The 17307-nt window shown below is 41.5% G+C and overlaps 1 protein-coding gene across 1 annotated transcript; it reads left to right on the forward strand.

Moving 5' to 3' along the window:
• The first annotated feature begins 14632 nt into the window (after nucleotides 1-14632).
• GDNF-AS1 (GDNF antisense RNA 1 (head to head)) lies at nucleotides 14633-17000 on the forward strand. The gene is made up of 2 exons (XM_011966054.1): nucleotides 14633-15485; nucleotides 15889-17000. The coding sequence occupies exon 2, from the start codon at nucleotides 16558-16560 to the stop codon at nucleotides 16873-16875; it is 318 nt and encodes a 105-aa protein (XP_011821444.1). The 5' UTR covers nucleotides 14633-15485; nucleotides 15889-16557; the 3' UTR covers nucleotides 16876-17000.
• Nucleotides 17001-17307: the final 307 nt, after the last annotated feature.

Raw genomic sequence — 17307 nt, forward strand, 5'->3', positions numbered from 1 at the left:
TGCCTCTGTGTGCTTTTGTGTCACACGTACTCATGTGAGTTAGATTTTTTAAAATAGCTTGTGTTTTCCAAGCGTATGTATATACTTTATTTATTTTATTAGTTCATTCAAGCATTTGTTTATTCATTCAGTAAAAAGCCATTCATTCATTCATCTAATATCTATAATAGGTCTGCTGTGTGCCAGTCTAGTTAGTAGGTACTAGGGATACAATGATGAGCCAGACCAAGTTCTTGCCCTCATGGAGCTTCTATTTCAGAGTAGATGATGCTCTCATATGCCTATTGAATACCTAGATGTTGTTTTGTAATTTCCTTTTCTGTAGGGATCATCGTTGCAACAGATTGCCAAGTAGAGCCCAGGAGCCCTGCCCCCTGCTTTCCTCCTTCCTGGTTTCACAATGTCCTTTTCAGCAAAGATGCCTTTCCAGACATTTCTTTACATGTCTGAAATATTTATACACAAAACTGGGGAAGATGAATTAAAAGTGTGAACTCTACATGGCACTGAAGTCTAAAGAGGAAGTGAAGCTGTTCAACTTGAGGGTTTTGACTGGTTCCCATTGGGAAACCCCTTTCAAGCAAAACCTTCATGGAGCAACACACTTCAAAGAGGTTCCCAGTGATGCCGTGTTTAAAACTTGTTAATTGGACCTAATTGCGAACAGCTGCTCAGTTTAGCCACTGTTTGGGTTGGCATTCACCTACCATAGATCTAGGTCATCTTTTTGTTACATTACATTCATATTGGTATCGTAATATATTTGTTATAATCTTAGAATTTGTCACCATCCAAAGGATTATGAGATAATAAATAAAAACACGGAGACAACATATTTGTCAAGCCCTGAGGTCACTGCCAAGTACAAAAGCACTTGAGAGCAGATGCCTATTTGATACACTGTGTGTAGTCATGGCATTTCACTCACACACGTGGGAAGGTTTCCAACAGCAACAAAAAATCTGTGGTGTTTGCTGGAAGCACTGAATGATCTTTTATTGTCCATTTCTTCTTCGTTTAACTATTGCCTTTTAATGCCATACATCACAGAAACAAGGGGGAGACTAATAAATAATAGTTTATTAGGTGAAATTGCTATTGGATCTAGTTTTATACAATATTCATGTTTCTTAAGAATCACTTGGGGGAACAACTTGTTGGTTAAATGTGAAGCGGTGATTTGGAAAATATTTAACAAGTGATAAGGCATGAGCACTGAGCAATTAGAAGGAATACTGGCCGTAGTAACCGGCATGGCCATACTCAGGCATAGTTGTTGTGTAGCAACCAAAGTGTCTATTACAAGCAAGTTATCACTAAGGGTAACTAGAACATGATCCTGCTGGGATTCAGTGTAGAACATGCACGGCAGAGTTATCTTACTCTAGGAGTAAGAGAGTCAGGGTATTCCTACCAACTCCTGCCCATCACTGGTTGAAGGCAGTCCTGCCATGCAAGTGGCTAAGTGGGCTCTGGAGGTCTGGGGATGCCTTTATGCAAAGAAATGCTGGTTTGGCAACTGGAAGTCAGACTACTGAGTACTGAAGTGATGAGTGCCTAGGGGTATGGGCGGACACCAGCAGTACCTGCTATGGTGGTAGGGGGGCATTTGAGGATGTTAGTGGGGCTGATCATGAAATATTTCTCTCTCTGCATTGGGCATGTCAGGAGAAATAGCCTCCCTGAGGTTATTTGAAATAAATCGATACTCAAATTACATCTTATAAATTAAATGGGATTGAGGGGGGAGCATTTAATGAAAACGGTGATGGTATTGAGAACAGTGTAAGCAGTTAACACTAATTTGTTCTTCTGTGTGATAAGCGTGGCTTCTCCTTTTTCCAGATGAGGACATTGAGGATCAGGGATGTTGAAATACTTGCCCAAGGATGCACAAGTGGAATGGTAAAGACAGGATTTGAATTCTCTTTTTCTCTCTCCCTCCCCCCTCCAACTTTTCTGTTTCAACAAAGATTTGAATACTTACTATGTTCTGGGCACTATTTTAAGCACCACATAGCAAAGAAACAATTTTGGTCCTTTTCAATCCTGATAATCCCCCATCCCTCCCTTAAATGTTTTCCCTTCCCCAGGTCCTTCCCTAACTTTTGTGGGGCCCTGCAAGTATAAAAACGGAGGCTCATATACCATACCTCAATATTTAAAAGTGATAAATCAAGCTGGCAAAGTGTTAAATAAAAGATGCTCCATCCTCTTGCCTTGATAAAGACACTTGTGCACAAGGGCTGCTGTGCACTGAAAATCTGTGGGGTCTTGGAGCACCATGCAGGAATGTGGTGGCTCAGAGGGTGTGAACACCTAGCCCATGGCCTGTGGCCTGTCCCTCATCTCTTCCCACCCTGGCAGTCCCACATAAGGGAGCGGTACACATATGTGTGTGGACATCCTAGCCTACACATCCAAGCTGTGTCCCCACAAACAGCACCCCTTAGCTTAGGGGTGTGTGCACTGGTGGTGTGACCTGCCTTGGAGAGAAAAGGCCTGGAGAAAGCTCTGGAAGTGGAATTAAGATCACTTGGGCAGGGGATTCAGGGTCTCTGGTACCCAAGACATAGTCCAAAAGAGGAGATGCAGGCTGCAGGCTCCAGGTGGGTACATCTCTGTGCCCCTGAACTCTTCACCCCATAGGAAAGGGCACAACCAGAGGAATACTAGGGGTCCCCCTTTCCTGGGCCTAAGAATAACCCTCCCCATTCTATTTTCTCTGCCAAATCCCACTTTCACATGTGGATATTTTTTTGAGATGTGGCCTTCTGAGGATTTTTATAAAGGAAAATGTGGAAATCAAACACTCTACTTGTTGAACAGAGAGCAGGTCCATTGAGGTGGGCAGATGGTAGGTGTCACCGGAAGTGGAGGAGTGGGACTGTGGAGAGACCTGCTGGGCTCTCTGGGGCTGCATGGACTTCCCTGCATTCAGCAGCCCTAGTCTACAGAGGGAGAAGCTATGCTGTCCCGGCCCTCTGTCTTGAGACCTTGATGGGTTCATCCCAAACCTCAGGAAGTGGCTGCAGTTTAGCAGGATCAGCTCTGCTTGCTGTTCACTTCTCCAGCCATGAGGACGGCAGCTCTGGATAGACGTCTAAAGCACACACGAAAGCAGTGCTTCCTTTACTGGGCCAGATTCTCCTGGGGGAGCAGACAGAAGCCCTCCGACCTGAGCAGTACGTTCTCATGCCAGTGTGCATTTGCCTGTCTCCCTTGGGGAAGGTAGGTGGTTTAAATTCTTTATTTATTAAGCCTGCACAATGTGATAGAACACTATGGGAGACAGTCCTCGATGTTTTATTCTTAAGAAAATAAGAAAGTGTATATACATTTCCCTTCCTTTAAATTCTATTCACTTCTCTCTTTGTGTTAGGGGAGGTACTGAGGAATGCTGTTTTCATTTGCTTTTACTTTTAGTATGGTGTTACTCAGAACCACTAGGGTATATCTATTAATATATCTGTATCTACATCTGTATCTATATCACCTATATCCATATCTGTCTGTCTATCTATCTATCTATCTATCTATCTATCTATCTATCTATCTATCTATATTATCTATCTACCTATCTAATCTATCTATAGATAGATATATGAGAGAGGATTTTGTAAGTTTTTTTTTTTTTTGAGACAGGATCTCCCTCTGTCACCCAGGCTGGAGTACAGTGGCACAATCATAGCTCACTGCAAGCCTCAAACTCCTGGGCTCAAACGATCCTCCAGCCTCAGCCTCCTGAGTCGCTGGAACTATAGATACACACCACTGTGACTGACTAATTTGTTTAATTTTTATTTTGTAGAGATGGGTGGGGTCTTGCTACATTGCCCAGGCTGATATTGAACTGCTGACCTCAAGTGATTTTCTGCATCAGCCTCTCAAAGTGCTGGGATTACAGGTGTGAGCCACTGCAACCAGCTGGAAGCTGGATTTTTAATGTTTCAAAGTAGAGCAACTGGGGTCACCCATTAGGTAACACATCCCAACACCTTTTCTCCTCTGAACAGCTCCCATGTTCATATCTCACAAGGTGCTCCGTGCTTCAGGATGTCTCCCCAGTTGCTCTTCAGCCTCCTCTTGCCACACGGGCCAAGGGCACTGTTTGATGTTTGCAGCTTGTCCTCTTGCCTCCCTTCAACCCTTCAACTTATCTCTTCCCATTTGCATTATCCCTGACTAGGTATATTGCTCATACGGACTCACAAGAGCCAATGTTAAAATTTCAGGAATGTTGTGAGCCACTTACTAAATACAGCCATTATAAAAGCAAAATGGCCTAAACTTACAATTAAATAAATTTCATTAAAAACAAAGTAATAATGATACTCGAAATTCATTACTTTCAAATTGTTTTACTATATGTTACTATTGTCTATGCTGTTGGGGTTATTTCTGTCTATTGTAACTGCAGGGTGGAAATATTATATAACAGTGTGCTCTGCTATGCCCTTTTCCCAACTGTGTGTTTCATGATGTCTTGTTGGAGCTTGAAATCAACCATGGTTGTAGTATTTATTTCATGTAAATTGGTAAACATTATGAATCAGGAGTCCCTCCCTTACCCAGAGAGCCTGTTGTTAACATTTACCAGCACACCGTGATCTGTAGCTCTCAAATCCTTAGATCAGAGTTTCTCAGTTCTAGCACTATTGACATTTTAGGCCAAATAATTCTTTGCTTTTTGGGGGGTGTCACATGCATAGTGGAATGTTGAGCAGCATCTCTGGATGCTAGTAGCTTCCCCTCCCCGGTTGTGACAACTAAAAATGTCTCCAGATGTTGCCAAATGTCTTCTGGGGGATAAAGTTATCTCCACTTAAGAACCACTGGCCTAGACAACATTATCCTTTAATGTAAATGACTTGTTATTCTTCCCTTTTTAAACTTTAACATGCATCTGACAAATATTCAGTGCCCAGTATGCATGTAAATACAATGATGAACAAGATAAGCATTGTCTCTGTCTTCATGGAACTCCAGTCTGAAATCATGGACTAAGCTGGAAATATACTGAGTATCCACTAGGACTAGAACATGCTATCTGCATGCTAATGTGCTCAGTAGGTGATCTTGATCTTTATTTATTCCATTAACACTAATTGCAACATTGTATAATGTTTATGTTTCCCCTTCAGGTGACTGTTGTCTCCTGGGCACAGGTAGTTACCAATAGGCGAGCCCCTCAGGAGATCACTGGTATATCTAGGATGGCAATTAGCTTCTTTAATATGACAGCCTCATGACAGCTGGCAAGGAGCTGCAATTGGAAGGAACTGGAAGTCACACCGAAGCTCATTGAACAAGCATGCCACGAGTGCCATGAGTAAGTAGTTCCAGCTGATGAGCTTATCAGGGGGTTGCCAGTGGGGGGACTGCCCAGGGGGAGATGGAATGGGAGACATAGCCAGACCTCAGAAGGATATGCAGCTCCTATGAGGACCTAAGTGGAGCTGTGTCAGCATGGCCCTGGTGAGCACACAGCAGGCATTGATCAGCCACAGACTTCAGTATTGAGACCTTCTAGGGTGGGAACTAGATGAACTGGAGGACAGGCCAGGAACCTGCACATATGAATCATGTGGGCCAAGGACCTTCCTCCCCTTTCCTACCAACATGAAGCAGACCCTTCCCCCAGGGGTCATCTTGGAGAAAAATGGGAAAGTGGAGCGTGGTAGGCGACGAGGTGCTGCAATACCAAAATATCCAGAAGGCATTTAAAATTATTGGACTAGATGACATGTAATTTTCCTTCTTTACTTAGTAAAGTGAAGGACTCTGGAGAAAGATTTGATCAATTATAGAAAATAATGAAGGTACATTTTCTTTGCGTAACTAAATATAGGGTAAGTACATTTTGCATTTGCTAAAATTGTCTTTGCTCTGCCTCTGCACACATGTGGGCACCCGCGCACACACACAAATGGCACTTCTAGGAGTTCTTCCTTGCCACCACCTCCTCTCAAGAATCAATGCTCACGAAAGCATTTGTGAGAAATGTGGAGTTTACTGTGGAGTTTCAAAGGGAAGATGATGGAGGTTTCACTGTAACCCCCACAACAAACAGATTCATATTCCGCTTTGATACTGTGTTCATCATTTCCAATATGTACGTTTTTCCTAGTTGAGTATTTGATATCTTGGAAACCAGACTCTGTCTTGCTGTGTTGGTGTGTCATAGTCTAATTGGCAGCACGTTTCCTTTGGTAACAATACATAAGACAATGGTGTGTCTTATGTTGGTGACTTCTTATATTTGTTAAAGTCTTTTAAGTCTACTGCTTTGCAGTCCTTCCTCAACTGCAAGCAGAGGCTTCCCCACTGAGGAAAGTACAGTCTGGAGTCCGACCATCACTCGCTATCTCCACCATTCACAAGCCAGGTAACCTTGGGCAAGTTACTGAAGGGTTCGGGGCTTTGTTTCCCCACCTGTGCAATGGGGATAATATTACTAACTACTTCATCGGACTGTAGTAAGAGTTGAATGAGTTGATTCGTATAAAGAAATTGGAACACTGTCAGGTGGTGGTGACTTCTAGAAAAATAGTTGTTCTTACACGTGTTATCTCTTTAGTCCCCTCCCACACAGGCCCTGCCTCCTTTTACGTGTTGCTTTTTCTTTCCTCCCTTATTTTATAAATAATACTTCACTGACCACTGTTTGCTATTTGAACACAACTTTGAGATCTCTCTTCTCCTTCCCAAATGGCTTACCTAAGTATTTACTCCAAACAAATATGTTGTCTTTTAGAGATACTCTGATAAGTAAAGATTGCTGTATGTAGTAACATATTTTTATCATTATTTCTGATGCATCTATGGTAGATGCAAGAGATAGTAAGGTATGAACTTGACTGGAGTCGAGCTAGGTTTTTGGGGAACATTAGGAGATGGGATGGAAAAAAGATAGGTTGGAGACAGATGGCACTTGAAGAATCTCCCCTTTGAAATCTTCGGTAAAGTCTATGATGTGATACCTCTCCATACATCTCTTAAGAGACTTTGTATTTTGATGATAGCCTTGAATGCTAGGGACATCACACCAGCTAGCCCATACAGGGTGGAGAGGACTTTCGCCCTCTTCAATTCACTGTGTATGGATGGCAATGTTTCTTCCCACATATGTGGCTGGCCCTAGGAGACAAGTCAGGCGATGTGAGCTGTGGATGTGAACTGAGAGAACAGTTGGGGCTTAGGTGAAAAGTGGAGATTCAGGAACTCTTCAGATATAGTGGCCTTAGGGAAAGATAGATGTATTAGATTATTCTTACATTGCTATAAAGAAATACCTGAGACTGGGTAATTTATAAAGAAAAGAGGTTAAATTGGCTCATAGTTCTGCAGGCTATACAGGAAGCATAGTGCTGGCATCTGCTCAGCTTCTGGTGAAACCTCAGGGAGCTTTTAATCATGGCGGAAGGGGAATGGGGGACAGGCATGCCACAAGTTGAAAGCAGGAGCAAGCAAGGGAGATTGGGGATGGGGGTAGGTGTTACAGACTTTTAAATGAGCAGGTCTCATAACATCTCACTCACTATTGTGAAGATGGCACCAAGCCGTGAGGGATCTGCCCCCATGATCCAAATACCTCCCACCAGGCCCCTCCTCCAGCATTAGAGATTACAATTCAACATGAGATCTGGGTGGGGACACACATCCAAACTATATCACTAGACACTAACAAAGAGACACCCAGTCCATCTGGGTTCAAGGTGTGCCACAGGCCTGCATGTCCTCCTAAGCTTTTCCAAACCCCTGGTGCCAGAGTTCAAATGGCTGCAGTCCTGGCATATTCCTCAGTGAGACTGGACAAAATAATCCACTCCTGCAAATGGAAAATTTCTTCTGCGTAGGGTGAGCACTTCCAGCTCCAGAAATGAAACATGCTAAAGGCAGAGTGTGACTTGGCATGGGGTGACCGGTTTCCCAACTGATTGGTCCTCTACCCTGTTAGTTCATTTTGCTGACGATCTTGTCCATAAGAGCAAAGAACTTTCTAGCTGGTCACCTTTGCAACAAAGTAAGAGTTTTTGAAAGAGGATTTTAAAAAATTCTTTTTTGGTTTATTTTGGGTTTAATGAGTCAACACTTTATTTTACTATGAGTGTTTATAACCAAACCTAAATGTATGTAGGATCTTGAACTTCCCCCACAACTATTTCCTATTTGTTCCCAGAAAAATTCCAATGCCAGATTTTGCCATAGCAACCAGAGGCAAATATCAAGACAGCAATAAAGAGCAAGCTGGAAAAGGGTTTCCCTACAATGTGGCTTGAGTTTCTGTAGGGCATTCCATCCTCCGTGCGGAGCCCTGGAAGGCAAGAGGGGGCCCTGCGGTTCCTCGTGGGGGGTCTGGTAGAGTCCAGCTTTACCAGCGTCCAGGACCCACTAGGAAATGTGTCTTTCAGGCAGCTGGGCTAGGGGCGGAAGGATCAGCTTGCCTGCTCCTCGGGCTTGGCACCTGTTGTGTGTTGATCTTTATTTTTGTATGTCAATTTTTCAAAATTAAGTGTATTGAGTTATTATTTTTTCATTATGCTTTTCCTCTGAGCAGTTTAGTAAACAAGCCTGTTGTGTATTTCCTAATTGTCCCCTCAAGTGCTCTTTGGAAGAAGGCAGTGCATATATATAAGTAAGAAAATGGAACCAAAGAACAGGAGACTCTTCCAATACCTGCCCACGATGTCCCTCATTCTGTGTCCTTCCTTTTTGTCATGGTTGTTGTGGTAATGTTAGGAAGTCCCACTTCTTGCCCATAGGTAAAGTCATCTCACTACATGATAGCCTTCTTGCTGAAAGATCTTCGGGCTTCCGAGTTACTTCAGAAGTTTGGATTAGCGATGTGTTGTTAAATGTTTAATAACTTGCTTGCAGATATAAAATTGCTTTGATTTGTAGAGCTGATTTGCTGATTTCTGTGGCGTAAATCCTCCCACCATGGCAGATTTCTTTTTGCCAGAGTGACCTCATGAACTTGGAACTGGAAGGAGATGAACACATTTAACTCTCATGCACTGGTAAGAACTGGCTGCCCCACACCGCTGGTTCTGTGGACTTAGGCCTGGTTTCTCAACTTCAGCACTATTGACATTTTGGGCAGAATGGTTGTTGGTTATTGGTGGCTGTCCTGTGCATTGTAGGATGTTTAGCAGCACCTGTGGTTTCTACTCACTAGATGCCAGGAGCAACCCCTTCCCACTAAGTTGTAACAACCAAAATTGTCTCCAGATTTTGCTAGATGTCTCCTGAGGGGCAAAATCTCCCTTAGTTCTGGGCTATTCTGCATTGGTAGTGCTTAGAAGGTCCATTCAGCAGGCAGTAGGCCTCCATTGGTAGCTTTTCCATGAACCACTCTGAATATGCACCCAAAGAGGTTCTCTCTTGGCATTTTGGATGTGGTGCATTGGTCTGTTCTCATGCTGCTAATAAAGACATACCCGAGACTGGATAATTTATAAAGAAAAGAGATTTAATGGACTCACAGTTCCACATGGCTGGGGAGACCTCACAATTGTGGCAGAAGATGAAGGAAGAGCAAAGGGACATCTTACATGGCAGCAGGCAAGAGAGCTTGTGCAGGAGAACTCCCCTTTATAAAATCATCAGCTCTCATGAGACTTATTCACTATCATGAGAACAACACGGGAAAGTCCTGCCCCCATGATTCAGTCACCCCCCACTGGGTCCCTCCCATGACACATGGGAATTGTGGGAGCTACAATGGAAGATGAGATTTGGGTGGGGATACAGCCAAACCATAACATGTGGTATTGCAAAACACTGAAGGTGTGCTTCCTTGGGTAGTCTTGAGAAGTGTCATGCTGTAAGGACTTAAGGCACCAAAAAATTAAGACACAGCAGGGCCACCAGGAGAGCATCAGTGTAATTCCACTGTAGGATATATCCTACATCCATTATAGGATGGATTTTGACAGACTGCAGAGGTCCCTTAGGCAAACCTTTCCTTTGTATGGGTGAGAAATAAGACTCAGAGACGAGGTGTGACTTGTCCAAGGGCAAGATGTGGATGTGCTTGGGACAGTCACAGGGGTGTTGTGGTGAATGCTGTGAGACGCCTGTGTGACATACTGGGATTTAGAACTGACTCCAACTTGTAGCCAAATGTGTTTTCTGGGCTTTTCAATGTTGGGTTTGGATGGATATATTTTGATGTCTCCCTGTCCCCTACCTCTCTGCCCCTTTGGAAATATCTGATCATGAAAACCATATTATAATGAGGGACTTCTGTTTCGGATAAAACTATTCCCTTCAGCTTCAGGAGTGAGTTGATTATTTACATGTTCTCTTTAGGGGGGTTAAGCTGCTAGTCTTCAAAGAATAAATGCTGAAGGTTGTCATTAATTCCTCTTTCTTTCCTCCCACATCTGCTCTGGGCCTTCTCATTGATGTAGTATCTCAGGTTACTTTCAAAATAATTTGAGAAAAGGATTTATGGAAGAAGCTAGCTTTCCAGTAGAAAAGTTTAGATGACAAGATTAATGTGATAAGAACTAAGAAAGCCCTTCCTAGTTTTCATTGAAAATGTGTTTTTAATGCCCAGAGATGCCCAGTCAAAAAGGAAATATTACAGAAGGATTATTTTCATCAACAGAGTTCTTGGGCGTTGCAAGTTCCAGTGTAACTAGGGAAATAACATATGAGTACATCAGTACACTTCAGATGCCAATACGTTGGGCTTAATGAGGACAGCAAGTCTGCTTTTATTAGGGGATTGAATAAAAGTGAAAGGAGTGCTTGAAAAGAATTGGTAATTTTGGATGGGATAATTCATCACTTTGCTCCAGATCAGTTTTTCACAGTAAGAAGTGCTGGCTCTTCAGAAAATTTGGCACAACCCAAAAGAAAAAAAAAAAAAACAGTAGCAGTTAAGTGAGTAGTTTTTTATTTATATGCTTAGAGATTAATATAATAGCTCTAACATATATTTCCCTTATGTAATATCAATTATATTAAAAACTATTTCTTCATATAATATGAAATCTCTATGTGTATTGACTAATTAAATCACTAATATTCATATTGCTATTTCATGTTCAATAATTTTAACTAGCTTATAATAGGTCTTTATTAAGTGATTATATAAGATGGATACATTTCCATTTAGTCATCGGTACATTCTTCAATACTTTATTTTTTTTCAAAGGGAGGGGAAGAAAACACTAGTAATGAGCAATAGACTAAGAGGTATGGGTAAAAATGTTGCTTCAACAGGCATACTCTGAAGAACAAATTTCCCTCTTATTTGGAGAAGTATATAAGCTGGGCTTTCTAAAATCTCGATCCTCTTTTTCAGCAGGCAGAAGGGAAGATGAGTTCATTTTCAAAAATGCCAACGTTGAAACTCTGCACAAGTTTGTTATTTATTTAGTCCCAGAGAGAGACACCTTCCCATTGCAAAGGCAAGTAAATTAAAATTTATATTTTAACATGAAGCAGGCAAAAATATTTTGCCCTTATGGGATAACAATGAAAGAGGAAATCAAGATCCATTATTCAGCGAAGCCATCTGAAAGGACAGATCCAGCTGGATAGAACTGCTCAGTTATCAAGTTTATGGGTCTACCAACATGGGTGCCTATAACTACTATAATTGTACATCAGAAAAAAAAGAGATGTCAAATGATAATTGGCGATTTTGCAAATAAAAATTACCTGAATATAAAAAAAAAAAAAAAGAAAATTTGGCACAACCAAAGTTTATTTTCACTACCTCCTCCTTCTCCCATTGTCCTTTGTCACCCCCCCAGCAGGTCCACAGTGATTCTGCAGGTCATCCCTGTGGGCCCTGCCCATTCTCTTCCATCAGGGGCTATCTTACATCAATCTTTCAAGGTCTCCTTAGTGATGTAGGCCAGTTGGGTTTTTGCTTTCTTTTCTCAGAGGACAATTCAGCCTCAGCATCTTAGTCTGAAAGGATTCATGCAAGGGTGTCAGATGTTATATTAGGCTAAAGGGGAGGTATTTTGGGTTGTGGGAGCACTTAATGCAATCCTGTATGACATTCCCTACTCAGTGATGTTCAGGCTCCACAGACCAACATGGAAAGGGCTTAAGGGAGATGAGAAAAAAATCTCTTCTTCCGCAAGGATTTTCAGTTGATCAGTTCTGTTACTTTTTTGTGATGAAACTATCTGCACTGCAACTAGTGATTTTTTTTTTTTCTCAAGGTGGAAAAGGTAGGAGCAACAGCTTTCAGTTCTAAGGATACATTCTGTGGACCTTCATAAGCTCTAGGAACTAGGGGGGCAAGATTGAGGAGGAAATAGAGAAAATAATTTGCTCTATAGTATTTTCCCCCTGAGCTGCCATCTGGGGCCTTCAGAGCTTAACACTGCACCCTTGCACTGTTGCACACACCACAGGAGCAATACCAAGAGATGTCAAACATGAGTGGTATTGGTCACCGGAAACAGCAGATTCCAAGTAGCTGCCTCACCAGACTGTTCCATCAGAAGATTCATTTGTGCCAACTACTTCTTTGTCATGGGTCCTTCCTGGTTCTGCAACACAGATGTGGAAAGTGAAGAGAACATGTCATTGGATCCCATTTCTAAGAGTGGAAAATATACAATTTACCATGGGATGTTTAAGATATTAGCATATTGTTCACCATGTGTATCCAGAGCTTTAGTAGAAGTAGGTTGAAAGAGCAATGCATGTATACATGGTGCTCCTCATTGTCAAATACTGAAGCCTGTTTCAGGCTGGGTTTGGGGGCTGGGAGTACTTATGGGACAAAGTCTGACCCTCAGTCTGTAGGCTGAGTGCCTTCTTAGTGTGTTGGGACTCAGGATCTGTTTACCCTATCTATACTCACAAGCCTAATTCATTAATCAGGATGACTTACTGGGCTGTGAGACCTTTGAGGACAGGACCTTATACCTTTATCTTGTGCCTCCCATGCCTAGTATAGCACCAGGCATGTAATAAGTTCTTCTTAAAAAAGTATTTTACAGCTTTATCAAGGCATACATGATGTAGGATCAACTGCATGTGTTTAAAGTTTTCCACTTGATGAGTTTTGATATATGTCTATACCCATGAAACCATCACTGCAATCAAGATAATGAACACATTCACCAGCCCTGAAGTTTCTCATGTCCCTTTGCAAGTCGCCCCCCTTCCTCCCATTGTTCTCAAACAACCACTATTCTGCTTCCTGTCACTACAGATGAGTTTGTGTTTTTCTGGAATTTTATATAAATGGAATCATACAACATGTAACTCTGTTTTTCTTTCTGGCTATTTTTACTCAGCATAATTTTCTCAAGATTCATTGAAGTTCTGTATATTAATAATTTGCTACATTTCATTGCTGAATAGTATTCCATTGTATAAATCATAATAGGCACCTAACAAGTGTTTGTGGCTTTACATTGATTTGAAAATTAATTTTTAAGAATATAATTGGGAGAAAAGCAGACAATGGGATACCACTCTATTCTTGGTGAGTGGGTTCACTCAGGAAGTAGAAATAGGAATCAGGAGATAATTTGGCATGGTAGAGACTTTTGTTGTCATTCAATATCTATTTTTCCTTCTTTGTTAGTACTGGAGTACCTGAGTTTTGGCTGGGCACAGAACTGTCTGGAATACAGACTACAGTTCCCAGCCTTCTGTGCAGTTCTGTGTGGCCATGTGACTAAGTTGTTGTCAATATGAGGTAAGCAGAAGGGGTCTGTAAAACTTCTTAAAAGTCTCCTTGAAGGAAGAGGGATTTCCTCTTCTTCTTCCTGTTCCCTGTTGTCTGGAAAGTGGCTGCAATGTCTGGAACTCTGGCAGCCATTTTGGACCAGATGAGACCTTGAGAATGGCAGATGCTCATAACAGAGCAATAAAGTAGAGCAGGTCTGGGCCCCTGACACCATCGAGTGCCATGGCAGACCTGGACTACCTCCCTCCAGGCTTCTCAACTGATAAATATAAATTTTGATCTTGGCTGGGATGCCTGTATTCCCAGCACTTTGGGAGGTCGAGGCAGGTGGATCACTTGAGGTCAGAAGTTTAAGACCAGCATGGCCAGTATGGTGAAACCCCGTCTCTACTAGAAATACAAAAATTAGCTGAGTGTGGTGCCACACACCTGTAATCCCAGCTACTCGGGAGGCTGAGGTAGGAGAATTGCTTGAATCTGGGAGGCGGAGGTTGCAGTGATCCGAGATCATGCCACTGCACTCCAGCCTGGGATACAGAGCAAGACTCCATCTCAAAAAACAAACAAACAAACAAACAAATAACTAACTAACTAAATAAATTTTGGTCTTGTTTAAACCACTGCTGTTTTTGTGGGGGTTTTTGTTTATTTCTTGCAGACAAAACAATTCTAACTGATACAGTTAGTAAGATGGAGTTAGTTAGAACAAGAGGGAGCTTAATGTTGCTGGAAGATCGTTTCCATCATGCTAATATGTCCATTTCCAGTGTATGGATGTTACTGACTAGAAACCTAGTATCAACTGTTAGAATCTCTTTTCATGAGTTCTGGAAAAACCCTGACAAACCATTCTTAAAATTCCCCTTTTCCCAATCATGTAACTCAAGCCCCGTCTATTTGTAGCCATCATTAACATTTTAGACTTCTTAAAATTACACTTATTTTACATTTATTGACTTTTAACGTGGTGGCTCTGTGGTGGGATGTGGGGTTAACCTAACATCATTACAAAATTTACAAATCATAGTTACGGTGGTTTATTTGGAAATGTTTTCTGTAGATGCCCAGTCTCATTTATTACATATGAATTTTTGTTATGTTTAATCCCTAGTGTTGGTTTGGCTTGTGACTCTCATTTTTTATTTGAAATATTTCAAACATACATAAAAGAGTGTATGTCCAGATGCCATTTATCTAGCAAACATAACTCTGTAGAACAGTAGTTGCCAACTTTATTTATTAATGTAGCAGCGGAAGCCTTTTTGCAAATGGCATCCTATGCAGAAGCCCAGTATATAAAACATCTCAGAGCTTCTCTGGTTGAAGCAAAAATGGAGGGCTTGGAGCCTTCCTAGATTAAACCCCACCTTGGCCACCCCTTTCTACACCATGGTAGCCCCTGAAATCTGCTCACACAGCCTGATGGTCCTGTGAGCACAGCTGAAAAGCACAGATTAAGAACAGGTTCAAGAATCAGAAAGCAAGCTAAACACGGTGATCAGATCAGCCATAGCAGGTGATCCGGTGTGCAAATATTAAAGCCCATCCGTTTTATTCATAGAGGAGCCTCTGAGATTCTCATTCAGAACTCTGTGCTCTTATGTTAGCCACAATTCTAACAAGCTTTGCAATCTGGTTTCTCAGTCATGGAAGAATAGAAGAACAACTCAGGGGAGGAAGCAGTCAGACATAGCCAGACATGGCTGCTAGCAGTTCCACCAATGAAAGAGGAGACCAGGATGTTTAAAACAGGCAAACACAAAGTGTGAAAAACTAGAAGCTAAAACTTCTGAGGTCGTTTAAGGTAAATGTAGTTCCCTAATGTATTCCAGTGGGTTATGAGGGCATGATTTTATATATTTACATCTAGAGAGAGTGTGTGTGTATACATATATATGCATGTATAGATGCATACATATATATGTGTACATATATAGATTTAGTGAGTGTGTGGTTGTATAAAGTATGTGTATACACAAATACATAAAATGTATACTTATAAATATGTATGTAAATAATATGCATATATACATATACAATATTTTGCTTAGTGGTTATAGTGATGATTCTGAGAAGAAAAGCCTCATATTTTCTGTTAGTCATTCTGTTTACAGTAATAACAATAATACTTACTGAAACAATTTTTATGTGCTAGATACTGTTCTGTTTTGTGTGGTTAATTTATTTACTCTTTCTACTTTCTGAAGCAGGGACTATCATTATCCCTGGAAGCGGAGAGAAGTTCAGTCCCTTGCCCAACATCACACCGCAAGCATGCGTTGGAGCTGAGATTCAAACCCAGGCATTCAGGGTCCAGGGGTGATGCTCTTAATATATTCCATATCTTAGGAGAATTTCTCCTATTTAAACAATAAAAGTGCAAAAATCTTGTGGCTAGCGACAATTTTCAGTTGTTTGGAAAACTTATTTATCCAATAAGTGGAGAACTCACTTGTCCTCCAACAATTCTGGATAAATGAAAGAACGAATTGAACTGAGACTGGTATCCGGGTCTCCCAGTACTTTGTAGTTCCTATCCATAGGGCTTGTCAGGAAGGCCACAGGGAGGTAAACTAACTCGAGCAGGTCTGAGTAACCAGAAACAATCCCACATCAGACTGTTGGCAGTGGGAGTGGAACACTCAGAGCTGAACCGCGTGCAAGATGCTTGCATTTTCATTTGCAATGTTGTCATCTTCCTCATGGCTCAAGAGGTATTTTGGAGTTGACATGAAGGCTACTGTAATTTTTAGAGGCTTTTTGCTTTCTGGCTTGTATTTACATATTGTGGTAGAAGAGTCAGAAGACTTCAAGCTTCAAAAGTGAATCTTGTTGCAACTTACGAAAGCACCACCCTGTGGGGTGCAGCTGTCAGCATGTGTCACCCCAGGCGCTGTGATTTCCCTGGCTTCATCCAAATTTGGTTGCTGTTCTTCATGCTCAGGAATTCTGCAATTGCCATAGCTTTTGCTGTTGTTATGTCTGTAGGTATGGACTCACTTCTACCATTCTGGAATGAAACATTATTTCAAGGAAAGCTTCTCATTGTAAAAGGTCCACACATTCAGAAGGCAACTGGGAGCACATTTTCTCATAGGCCTGAAGCATTGACTGACTATGCGTCTTTCCCCTTAGCCTTGTCATCATATTGTAAGTGGATGAGTCATGGACAACATTTTCACACACATACATGAGGTCTGTCGACCGGTCCTTAGGACAACTAGATTTCTTTTCTTTCTTTGTTTTAAAGAAGAAGACAAGTCAAGATACAGCAGATAAAAATTCTCAGCACATTTGCTGAAATCTTAGCAAAATCAAATTACTAGTAATTTGTTAATCACACTATACCTGTTTTGAGCCCATCCTACTTAACCCATCCTCCATCTTCCTCATGCTTGCCTCCCTGGTAAACTCCTATTTATGTTACAAAGATCAGTGTTTATGTTACTACTTTTGTGCTATTTCTGAACATTAAATGTACTTCTGTTGTAGAACATATCTCATGGAATAGTTATTATCACATATCCATTGCCCTTGTTAGGCTGTGAGTGAGCTTTCTTTTTTTTTTTGTTTCCTTCCTTCCTTCCTTCCTTCCTTCCTTCCTTCCTTCCTTCCTTCCTTCCTTC

The sequence above is a fragment of the Mandrillus leucophaeus genome, unplaced genomic scaffold (genome assembly GCF_000951045.1).
Source record: "Mandrillus leucophaeus isolate KB7577 unplaced genomic scaffold, Mleu.le_1.0 Scaffold119, whole genome shotgun sequence".
NCBI classification, from domain to species: Eukaryota; Metazoa; Chordata; class Mammalia; order Primates; family Cercopithecidae; genus Mandrillus; species Mandrillus leucophaeus.

What these genes read in the sequence shown, in the direction of transcription:
- GDNF-AS1 (XM_011966054.1), top strand. Translation starts at nt 16,558, where the DNA reads ATGTGTCACCCCAGGCGCTGTGATTTCCCTGGCTTCATCCAAATTTGG.